Source organism: Oncorhynchus gorbuscha, linkage group LG15, assembly GCF_021184085.1.
Source record: "Oncorhynchus gorbuscha isolate QuinsamMale2020 ecotype Even-year linkage group LG15, OgorEven_v1.0, whole genome shotgun sequence".
Classification (NCBI taxonomy): Eukaryota; Metazoa; Chordata; class Actinopteri; order Salmoniformes; family Salmonidae; genus Oncorhynchus; species Oncorhynchus gorbuscha.
In genome coordinates, this window is record NC_060187.1 from 35,097,920 (window position 1) to 35,110,869 (window position 12,950).

Sequence of the window (12,950 nt, forward strand, 5' to 3'; positions counted from 1 at the left end):
AAAATTGCGTTCTATTTTAAATGTAAATTTAATATAATAATAGTTTGAATATGTACAGCACCAGTTAAGTTTGGACACTACTCATTCAAAGGTTTTACTAAAATGTTTTACTATTTTCTACGTTGTAGAATTATAGTGAAGACATCAACTATGAAATAACATAGTATTTAACAAATCAAAATACATTTGACAGCTTTGCACACTTGGCATTCTCTCAACCAGCTTCATGGGGTAGTCACCTGGAATGCATTTCAATTAATAGGTGTGCCTTGTTAAATGTTCATTTGTGGAATTTCTTTCCTTATTGCGTTTCAGCCAATCTGTTGTTGTGACAAGGTTGGGGGGGTATAATACAGAGTTTTGTAAAAGACAATGTCCATATTATGGCAAGAACAGCTCAATTAAAAAAAAAAACTTTTTATTTAACTAGGCAAGTCAGTTAAGAACAAATTCTTATTTTCAATGACTGCCTAGGAACAGTGGGTTAACTGCCTGTTCAGGGGCAGAACGACAGATTTGTACCTTGTCAGCTCTGGGATTTGAGCTTGCAACCTTCCGGTTACTATTTCACATGAGGTAGCTGCGTTCCTTTGCTTTTCTGAAGCCAAAAGAATTCTCCGGTTGGAATATTATTGAAGTTTTATGTTAAACATCCTAAAGATTGAAAATCTTAAAGATTGATTCCATGTTTCTACGGACAGTAATGAAACTTTTTGACATTTCGTCTGCAACTAGGGAATGTGCTTCATGACTTTGGATTTGTTTACCAAACGTGCTAACAAAAGTAGCTCTTTGGACATGATGACATTATCAAACAAATCAAACATTTAACCTCAAGCGCACCCGACACGCAGACGTGCCATCTGGAAATGCAAATGCGCTACGCTAAATGCTAATAGCACTCGTTAAAACTCAAACGTTCATTAAAACACAAATGCAGGGTACTGAATTAAAGCTACACTCGTTGTGAATCCAGCCAACAAGTCAGATTTTTTAAAATGCTTTTCGGCGAAAGCATGAGAAGTTATTATCTGATAGCATGCAACACCCCGAAATACCTGAAGGGGACGTAAACAAAATAATTAGCATAGCCGGCGCTACACAACGCAGAAATAAAATATAAAACATTCATTACCTTTGACGATCTTCTTTGTTGGCACTCCTAGATGTCCCACAAACATCACTATTGGGTCTTTTTTCTCCGATTCAATCTGTCCATATATACCCTAAATATCGATCTATGAAAAGTGTGTGATCAGGAAAAAAGTTGACGATAAACTTTCACAAAACACTTTGAAAATACTTTTGTAATCCAACTTTAGTTATTAGTAAACGTTAATAATCTATCAAATTGATCCTGTCGGAGACCGGAAGGAAGGGGCTCTCTCTTACTCGTTTGACCAAGAAACAAAGCCCAGGCAATTGACAAGACTGGCGACATCGTGTGGAAGCTGTAGGACTTGCAATCTCAGCCCCATGTAATTTGGTTTCCCATAGACAATACATGCAAGTGGCGCATGGATATTTTTCCCAGTTTTCGGTGATCATTTTTTCTTGCGCTTTTCGATGAAACACAGGCTCTGTTATAGTCACAGCCGTGATTTAACCAGTTTTAGAAACGTCAGTGTTTTCTATCCACACATACTAATCATATGCATATACTATATTCCTGGCATGAATAGCAGGACGCTGAAATGTTGCGCGATTTTTTAACAGAAAAATCTGAAAATATGTATATGCATATATGTCGGGCCCTCATACCACCCTCATGTAGTCTGTTTCTGATCGTTTGAGCAGACATGCACATTTGTGGCCTGCTGGAGGTCATTTTGCAGGGCTCTGGCAGTGCTGCTCCTCCTTGCACAAAGGCGGAGGTAGCGGCCCTGCTGCTGGGTTGTTGGCCTCCTCCACATCTCCTGATGTACTGGCCTGTCTCCTGGTAGCGCCTCTATGCTCTGGACATTACGCTGACAGACACAGCAAACCTTCTTGCCACTGCTCGCATTGATGTTCCATCCTGGATGAGCTGCACTACCTGAGCCACGTGTGTGGGTTGTAGACTCAGTCTCATGCTACCACTAGAATGAAAGCACCGCCAGCGTTCAAAAGTGACCAAAACATCAGCCAGGAAGCATAGGAACTGAGAAGTGGTCTGTGGTTATCACCTGCAGAACCACTCCTTTATTGGGGGTGTCTTGCCAATTGCCTATAATTCCCACCTGTTGTCTATTCCATTTGCACAACAGCATGTGAAATTTATTGTCAATCAGTGTTGCTTCCTAAGTGGACAGTTTGATTTCACACAAGTGTGATTGACTTGGAGTTACATTGTGTTGTTTAAGTGTTTCCTTTTATTTTTTTGAGAAGTGTAAATATGAACTTTATCGATCAAAACATACATGTATTGTGTAACATGAAGTTCTGAGTCATCTGATGAAGATCATCATAGGTTAGTGATTAATTTGATCTCTTTGTGACTCCTCTTTGGCTGGAAAAACGGACGTGTTTTTCTGTGGCTCTGACCTATCGTTTGTGGTGCCTTCACTGTAAAGTCTATTTGAAATCAGACTTTGGGATTAACAACAAGATTACCTTTAAAATTGTATAAAATAAATGCATGTTTGAGGAATTTTAATTAAGATTTCTGTTTGATTTTGGCGCTCTGCACTTTCACTGGCTGTTGTCATGTAAAAAATAAATAAAAGTAACAAATGATTAAAGAGCAGCAGTAAAATTACAATAGTGAGGCTATATACAGGGGGTACCAGTACAGAATCAATGTGTGGGGGCACTGGTTAGTCGAGGAAATATGTACATGTAGGTAGAGTTATTAAAGTGACTATGCTTAGATAATAACAGAGTAGCAGCAGCCTAAAGGAGGAGGGGGCAGTGCAAATAGTCTTGGTCACCTCCCTTCTTGGTTACAGCCGAGACATTCCGTCCCCTCCTGGATCAGGATCCATGTTGTGTATACATCTATTTTTTTATAGCGCCCCATGTGTGCACATTTGGTAGTACAGAAATGGTATGAAAATCTGGATACTTCCTAACCCTAATTATTAGCGTGGAGACATGAGCATCTCGTCATTATGTACAGATCTCTTAAGGTGACACCAACATCTTTTTCGGGAGCTGTAATGAGGTGACCAATAATGGTTACAATTGAGATCAGCTGTGTGCCTATGATGGCTTAAAGAGACATCAGCTTTCAATAATCTAGTGCCATTGATGGTTGCAATAGGCCATTAATATTTTTGGTTTATTTTCCATTAGGCCACATTCTGTAGGCTAACCGTTAGCCTCTCCATTGTTACATAATGAAAGGTGTGAAAACTAATAGGCTGCTGTGTTTCCCTGGCTGAGTTCATGAGCTGATTTGGGCCATCAGTTGATTGACAGATGTAGGCCTACTGTAGAACAATACATCAAATTTAGTATGGTAATTTGTTACACCTTCTGATAAACTGTGACGGCAAACAAAGAACAGCTTATTAAATTAATGTAAAATTAATTGCACTATGTAAGCCTGCCATCACCGTCTTGTAGATGTCCTCCAGCACAGGTAGTTTCCAATGAAGACTGACATCAGTCTGTAGGCTGTACAATTTAAATGACGGTCTTATTCAAAGTTGATTTTAATATATATCAGTGTGCTTAATTTGATAAAGTAAATGGTACTCGAGACATTGGAATAATTTTACAATTTCAATGGCATTAATGAAAATGTATTTTACAATCTAATTTCAAGTACATGTGGTGGTGAATGCGTACTAACTAAAGACTTACAAGTGTGATGTTTCATATTTCACTCTCAAAGAAATATCAAGAAGAGGCAGGTAATTATTACAACAATATCAATCATGACACATTTCAGCATGTAGTTAAACATGTAGGTATTTAGGTAAGAATGTTGGTAATAAATAATCAATCAGTGCAGAACTCAATTGCCAAAGTCGGCTAAATCATATTTTTCTTGCAAAAGTAAGATTTACCCTCTTGCGAACCTCTCCTCTCCACTGAAGGGTATTTATTTTCTTGGCTGGTCTATTTTTCTCACCCTCTGTTGTGCGGCTACAAGCTGTAAATAAAGACACACACAATGTATTTCTAGTATGTGGCACAAAAAGCTTACGGAGATGATAGACTGACTGTATGACATGTGTTTTTATAGTTCTTGTCATAAAAACAGAATGGCATTTACACACACACACACAGAGTGAAAGGGAGAGCAATGGATTGGGAGGGTGCTGCACTGGACTGACCGGTTGACCTAGCTAACGTTAGCAAGCTACATGGTTGACACTGCAGCTAGCTAGCTTGCACAACTTGCCACATTGTTTTCAGAAACCACCAGAAGGTTGTTTGCCACAGAGAGCGTTTTGATTCAAATCTAATTTTATTTGTCACATGCGCCGAATACAGTGAAATGCTTACTTACAAGCCCTTAACCAACAATGAAGTAAAAAATAGATCAATAAAAGTAACAAGTACTTAAAGAGCAGCAGTAAAATAACAATAGCGAGGCTATATACAGGGGGTACCGGTACAGAGTCGATGTGCGTGGCCACCAGTTAGTCGAGGTAATTGCGGTGCTGTAATATGTAGGTAGAGGTAAAGTGACTATGCATAGATATTAGAGTAGCAGCAGTATAAAGGGGGAGGGGAGCAGCAATACAAATAGTCTGGGTAGCCATTTGATTGTCTGTTCAGGGGTCTTATGGCTTGGGGGTAGAAGCTGTTAAGGAGCCTTTTGGACCTAGACTTGATGCTCTGGTACCACTTGCCGTTCGGTAGTAGAGAAGAGTCTATGACTCGGGTGGCTGTAGTCTTTGACCATTTTTAGAGCTTTCCTCTGACACCGCCTGGTATAGAGGTCCTGGGTGGCAGGAAGCTTGGCCCCAGCGACGTACGCACTACCCTCTGTGTAGTACCTTGTGGTCAGAGGCCGAGCAGTTGCCATAACAGGCAGTGATGCATACAGCTGGCATGCTCAGTCCTCCTTTTCCTGTAGTCCACAATCATCTCCTTTGTCTTGGTGAGGTTGTTGTCCTGGCACAACACGGCCAGGTCCCTGACATCGTTTTCGGTGATCAGGCCTACTGCTGTTATTTTTTATTTTTTTATTTCACCTTTATTTAACTAGGTAGGCTAGTTGAGAACAAGTTCTCATTTGCAACTGTGACCTGGCCAAGATAAAGCATAGCAGTGTGAACAGACAAGAGTTACACATGGAGTAAACAATTAACAAGTCAATAACACACTAGGAGAAAAAAAGGGGGGGAGTCTATATACATTGTGTGCAAAAGGCATGAGGAGGTAGGCGAATAATTACAATTTTGCAGATTAACACTGGAGTGATAAATGATCCGATGGTCATGTACAGGTAGAGATATTGGTGTGCAAAAGAGCAGAAAAGTAAATAAATAAAAACAGTATGGGGATGAGGTAGGTAAAAATGGGTGGGCTATTTACCGATAGACTATGTACAGCTGCAGCGATCGGTTAGCTGCTCAGATAGCAGATGTTTGAAGTTGGTGAGGGAGATAAAAGTCTCCGACTTCAGCGATATTTGCAATTCGTTCCAGTCACAGGCAGCAGAGAACTGGAACGAAAGGCGGCCAAATGAGGTGTTGGCTTTAGGGATGATCAGTGAGATATACCTGCTGGGGCGCGTGCTACGGATGGGTGTTGCCATCGTGACCAGTGAACTGAGATAAGGCGGAGCTTTACCTAGATGGACTTGTAGATGACCTGGAGCCAGTGGGTCTGGCGACGAATATGTAGCGAGGGCCAGTCGACTAGAGCATACAGGTCGCAGTGGTGGGTGGTATAAGGTGCTTCAGTGACAAAACGGATGGCACTGTGATAAACTGCATCCAGTTTGCTGAGCAGAGTGTTGGAAGCAATTTTGTAGATGACATCGAAGTCGAGGATCGGTAGGATAGTCAGTTTTACTAGGGTAAGTTTGGCGGCGTGAGTGAAGGAGGCTTTGTTGCGGAATAGAAAGCAGACTCTTGATTTGTTTTTCGATTGGAGATGATATAAGTCTGGAAGGAGAGTTTACAGTCTAGCCAGACACCTAGGTACTTACAGATGTCCACATATTCAAGGTTGGAACCATCCAGGGTGGTGATGCTGGTCAGGCTTGCGGGCGCAGGCAGCGTAAGGTTGAAAAGCATGCATTTGGTTTTACTAGCGTTTAAGAGCAGTTGGAGGCCACGGAAGGAGTGTTGTATGGCATTGAAGCTCGTTTGGAGGTTAGATAGCACAGTGTCCAAGGACGGACCGGAAGTATATAGAATCGTGTCGTCTGCTTGGAGGTGGATCAGGGAATCGCCCGCAGCAAGCGCAACATCATTGATATATACAGAAAAAAGAGTCGGCCCGAGGATTGAACCCTGTGGCACCCCCATAGACTGCCAGAGGACCGGACAGCATGCCCTCCGATTGACACACTGAACTCTGTCTGCAAAGTAATTGGTGAACCAGGCAAGGCAGTCATCCGAAAAACCGAGGCTCAACAAACTTAATGATGGTGTTGGAGTCGTGCTTGCACATGCAGTCATGCATGAACAGGGAGCACAGGAGGGGACTGAGCACGCACCCCTTGGGGCCCCTGTGTTGAGGATCAGTGTGGCGTATGTGTTACCTACCCTTACCAGCTTCCTGCCATTTCAGGCTACAATAATCATTTACAACATTAACAATGTCTACAGTGTGTTTCTGATCAATTTGACGTTATTATAATGGACAATTTTCTTTTTTTTTAAATAAGGACATTTCTAAGTGACTGCAAACTTTTGAACGGTGGTGTCACTGTGGGGATGATGTCATTGACACACTTATTGAAGAAGCCAGTGACTGATGTGGTGTACTCCTCAACGCCATCGGAAGAATCCCAGAAAAGTATTCCAGTCTGTGCAAGCAAAAGAGTCGTGTAGCTTAGCATCTGCTTCATCTGACCACGTTTTATTGGTTGTCACTGGTGCTTCCTGCTTCAGGTTTTGCTTGTAAGCAGGACTCGGGAGGATAGATTTATGGTCAGATTTGCCAAATGGAGGGTGAGGGAGAGCTTTGTACGTGTCTCTGTGTGGAGTAAAGTTGGCCTAGAGTTTTTTTTTTGTGTGTGTTTTTTCCTCTGGTTGCACATGTGCCATGCTGGTAGAAATGAGGTCAAACCGATTTTAAGTTTCCCTGCATTAAAGTCCCCGGTCACTTGGAGCGATGGCTCTGGATGAGCGTTTTCCTGTTTGCTTGTGGCCATATACAGCTCATTGAGTGCAGTCCGTATTAGTACCAGCATCGGTTTGTTGTAGTAAATAGAGAGCTACGAAGAATATATAGATGACAACTCTCTTGGTAAGTAGTGCGGTCTACAGCTTATGAGATACTTTACCTCAGGCAAGCAAACCTTGACACTTCCTTAGATTTCGTGCACCAGCTGTTGTTAACAAATATACATAGATAGCCACCCCTTGTCTTACGAGAGACTCCTGTTCTGTCCTACCGAAAAAGCATAAAACCCGCCAGCTGTGTTACTCAGCCACGACTCGGTGAAACATAAGATATAGTTTTTAATGTCCTGTTGGTAGGACATACGTGCTTGCTTATTTTATTACCCAATGCTTGTACGTTGGCAAATAGGCCCGATGGTAAAGGCAGATTACCCACTCGCTGTCCGATCCTTACTAGGTACCCAGATTCAATCTGTTCTCCTCTACCTTTCCTGGCTGGCAAAGAACAAGGATGTTGTCTCTGGTTTTGAATCTGCATTCAGATTCAGTTCTTTATATTCATCTGAAAATGTGAATAAATGTATATGTGTATGTGTATATGTATACGTGTATATGTGTATATATATATATATATTGTATATATATATATATATATATATATATATATATATATATAATATATATATATATATATATATATATATATATATATATATATATATATATATATATATATATATATATATATATATATATATATATATATACTGCTCAAAAATAAAGGGAACACTTAAACAACACAATGTAACTCCAAGTCAATCACACTTGTGTGAAATCAAACTGTCCATATAGGAAGCAACACTGATTGACAATAAATTTCACATACTGTTGTGCAAATGGAATAGACAACAGGTGGAAATTATAGGCAATTAGCAAGACACCCCCAATAAAGGACTGGTTCTGCAGGTGATAACCACAGACCAGTTCTCAGTTCCTATTCTTCCGGGCTGACGTTTTGGTCACTTGAATGCTGGCGGTGCTTTCATTCTAGTGGTAGCATGAGACGGAGTTACAACCCACACAAGTGGCTCAGGTAATGCAGCTCATCCAGGATGGAACATCAATGCGAGCAGTGGCAAGGTTTGCTGTGTCTGTGAGCGTAATGTCCAGAGCATGGAGGCGCTACCAGGAGACAGGCCAGTACATCAGGAGACGTGGAGGAGGTCGTAGGAGGGCAACAACCCAGCAGCAGGACCGCTACCTCTGCCTTTGTGCAAGGAGGAGCAGGAGGAGCACTGCCAGACCCCTGCAAAATGACCTCCAGCAGGCCACAATAGAGCATGTCTGCTCAAACAGTCAGAAACAGACTCCATGAGGGTGGTATGAAGGCCTGACATCCACAGGTGGGGGTTTTGCTTACAGCCCAACACCGTGCAAGATGTTTGGCATTTGCCAGAGAACACCAAAATTGGCAAATTCGCCACTGGCGCCCTGTGCTCTTCACAGATGAAAGCAGGTTCACACTGAGCACATGTGACAGAGAATGGAGACTCTGTGGGGAACGTTCTGCTGCCTGCAACATTCTCCAGCATGACCGGTTTGGAGGTGGGTCAGTCATGGTGTGGGGTGGCATTTCTTTGGGGGGCCGCACAGCCCTCCATGTGCTCGCCAGAGGTAGCCTGACTGCCATTTGGTACCGAGATGGGATCCTCAGACCCCTTGTGAGACCATATGCTGGTGCGGTTGGCCCTGGGTTCATCCTAATGCAAGACAATGCTAGACCTCATGTGGCTGGAGTGTCAGCAGTTCCTGCAAGAGGAAGGCATTGATGCTATGGACTGGCCCGCCCGTTCCCCAGACCTGAATCCAATTGAGCACATCTGGGACATCATGTCTCGCTCCATCCACCAATGCCACGTGACACCACAGACTGTCCAGGAGTTGGCGGATGCTTTAGTCCAGGTCTGGGAGGAGATCCCTCAGGAGACCATCCGCCACCTCTTCAACGCCTGGGCATGCTCCTGATGGGAGGTCGTACAGGCACGTGGAGGCTACACACACTACTGAGCCTCATTTTGACTTGTTTTAAGAACATTACATCAAAGTTGGATCAGCCTGTAGTGTGGTTTTCCACTTTAATTTTGAATGTGACTCCAAATCCAGACCTCCATGGGTTGATACATTTGATTTCCATTGATCATTTTTGTGTGATTTTGTTGTCAGCACATTCAACTACGTAAGGAGATAATTATTTTAAAAGGAATATTTCATTCATTCAGATCTAGGATGTGTTATTTTAGTGTTACCTTTATTTTTTTGAGCTGTGTGTGTGTATATCTATCTCTTTGATCAACTTGAAATTATAGTTTAAACTTCATACACTGACAGTGAATTGAATATATATTTGAATATTCCATTAAATGTATTAATTAAATTCAGTTTTAAATCATGAAATATAAATTAAATGTATTCAATGATCCAATTTGTGCATTACAAATTCAAAAATGTTAAATTCAGTATCATAAAACAAATTCAGAATTATGGAATTCAAATACAATTTCATTTGGTTATGAAATCACTCCATATGTATCCATGTCTGACTAATTAGGCCTAATTTGTTTTAGCTCCTGATCTTCTAGAGGTGTGGTGCCTTCCCTCCTGCAAGACCCCCAACCCCTTCCCCCCTCATTCACCTCCCTTGCTTTGTGGCCACACTCGAAAGTTCCTGTGCATGAGCTTTATAAATAAGAGAAAGGATGAAACTGTGGGGGGAGGGAGGAGAGCGGGGCAGAGTTGGGGTTGGTCGTCATGGATTCCTCACCATAGCAACCGACAAACGTTTACAAAGCATTGAGGAATTTCCTGATATCAGCTGGATTATTGGAGCCCCCAGAGAACGGCTCTCATTTGAAACGAACGCTGCATATCGTCAGTACCCTGGCAGGGGTAGGAGCCCCACTGCCATTTTTCTTTCTTTTTTTTCTCTTTTCTTGGGGGGGGGGGGGGCTGTGGAAGTTTTTTATTTTCTATCCCTCCCTCTCCCCTTTCTTTCTCTGAAAGAGCCTTTTGTCACTTTTTTTTTTTTTGCTTTTCTCACTCCCTTTTGCCATGCTGTGCATATTTTCTCCCAATGTTCGAGAGTGTTTACAGTTTGGAGGACCGGGCCTGACAATACTCTCAACTGTTTTCACCACAACTTTTTCCACCTGCTTCTTTCCTAGCAGCTGGACTTCTACTAAGCAGCTGTTTAGTGTTGCTGGCTTTACCAGTGTTAATGTTCCAGTAATAAAGGCCAGAAGTAAGGTGGCTCTGAGGTGACTCCGTGTGACTTGGCAGGGGCCTCGAGCCTGGTCTAGACCCCCCCGGGGCAATATGAAAGCCCTGGCCCTTCTCTCAGGCATGCTGTGAAAAGCCCATTTGTTTGGCATGCAGCACATGTGCAGGCCTGGCTCTGAGTAGGGATGCATGCTGTCTGTTCTCCTGTCCTGTCTGGCAGGGCTGTGCGTCTTGTCTCTTGCCTTGCATATCCTTGTGCTCACTCCTCCTCTTCCCCGTTCCTCCTCATCCCTCTCCCCTGTAGGTTCCCAGCATGCAGAGTTCAGAGGGAGGGTCCGATTCGTCGTCCAGTGTGGCGCTGCGTACGTCCACCTCCGCCCAGGCCCCCGTGGTGCAGCCTGTCCCAGCCTCACAACAGGTAAACCACTACACTATCGACAAGACTGGCCCTAGTTTTGTTGCACCTGGACAACTGTTCAGTCGTGTGGTCAGGTGCTACAAAGAGGAACCTCTGAAAATTACAATTGGCTCAGAACAAGGCAGCACGGCTTGCTCTTAAATGTACACAGTTAACATTAATAATATGCATGTAAATCTCTCATGGCTCAAAGTGGATGAGAGATTGACTTCATCACTACTTATTTTTGTAAAGTGTTGACATGCTGAATGCACTGAGGTGTCTGTTCAAACTACTAGCACACAGCTCAGACACCCATGCATACACCACAAGACATGCCACCAGAGGTCTCTTCACAGTCCAGAATAGACAGACTATGGGAGGTGCGCAGTACTACGGCTACATGGAGGTCTATTCCACATCCGGTAACTGATGCGAGCAGATAAAAATACACCTTATGGAACAGCGGGGACTGTGATGAGACACACACAGACACATGCTTACACATAAGACTCACTCTACACACACATAAGACGCACTCTACCCACACGTACACATGGATTTTGTATTGTAGAGTAGTGGCCTGAGGGAACACACTTAATGTGTTGTGAAAAATGTTATGAAATGTCATGTATTAATTTAAATTGTATAGAACTGCCTTAATGTTGCTGGACCCCAGGAAGAGTAGCTGCTGCCTTGGCAGCAGCTAATGGGGATCCTTAATAAATAAATGTACAAAACCAGGCTGTACTCTCTCACATGCAGCGCAGTGGGTCTCTCTCACTCAACCATAACCCTACTTCACAGTACTAGGGCTGTGGCGGTCATGACATCATTTTGTGAGCTGGTTATTGTCATCTGGTTATTGACCGTTAATTAACATTTAACATATCCACGCTTCCACACATTCGAGCTGCTGATGCACGCCTTTGGAACTTCTACATTTAAAACATTTAATTTCATATACACATCACAATAAATCCATTATTTTAGTCAGGTCTAAAAGAAATTTATGATATGAATAAAATGTATTTCAGAAGAACAGAATAGGAGTTGGCCTTCTGTAGGCCTATGTTATCTGGCTATGCTCCATACCATAGGCTGTAGGCTTGGTCATTTAGCTGACAAGATATGCTTATAAATTTGTGACATGAATTTATAGTAAGAAGAATATAATTGAACTTAGCTGAATAAAATAGTAAAGATATTTTTCCCTTTACAGAGGGTGTGCGCATATGAAGTGGTTATGTTGAGCTACAAGTTAACATTTTGAAAGTAGTCCTGTATGCTAGATTTAGATTTATTTGACAACTTTCTTTGTGAATGATACAAACCGTAGAATATTTTAGAAATCAAACGTATATGGGCTGTGTTGTATGACTAGACTATTGATGATTTGATAAAGTAGCAAAATATGCTTGCGCTCTGTTCCTTGCCTCAGGCTGCATAGCTGTTCTCTCATCTAGTGATCATATTTTCACCCATAAGACAATTTTCAATTTAATCTTGTCTTTACTAATATGTAAAATGAGTTTAGATTTAGAATGGCGCATTATCAGGGGAAAAATGCATGTCCATCTATATGCAATCGAATGGCGCCGAAGAACATGGCTGACGTTTTACATTCTCTCAACCAATTGTGCAAAAAGAAAATTAATGTGTTTTTGTATAACTTATTTTTTAACTTATTGTGTACATAATGTTGCTGCTACCGTTTCTCCGAAAATAACTTCTGGACATCAGAAAAGCGATTACTCACCACAGACTGGAAGAAACTTTTTCCTTTAATGAGTCCGACGAGAAGGATATCCTGCTTTCACATGAACAGGCCCAGATCCATGCCCTTTGTGTGAAGAAGACGCTGGGAAAGGGGACCCAGATCGGGGTTCCTTTGGAGAAGCCAGAGGCAAGCGAGTAAACTACTAATGGCTTTGATTCTCGTTGCTAACGTGCAGTCGTTAGAAAATAAAATGTATGACCTATTGTTAAGATGATCCTACCAACGGGGCATTAAACTGTAACATTTTGTTTCACCGTGACGT

The 12,950-nt window shown here is 42.2% G+C and overlaps 1 protein-coding gene across 4 annotated transcripts in view; it reads left to right on the forward strand.

The window, feature by feature from the left end:
• Positions 1-12,950, forward strand: part of rfx2 (regulatory factor X, 2 (influences HLA class II expression)) — a 65,599-nt gene that overhangs the window by 20,339 nt on the left and 32,310 nt on the right. For all 4 annotated transcript variants that reach the window (XM_046300942.1, XM_046300941.1, XM_046300943.1 and 1 more), the window contains one exon: positions 10,816-10,929. In XM_046300942.1, coding sequence (XP_046156898.1) covers positions 10,825-10,929 — 105 coding nt within the window. In that variant the 5' untranslated portion in view covers positions 10,816-10,824. The remainder of the gene's footprint in view (positions 1-10,815; positions 10,930-12,950) is intronic.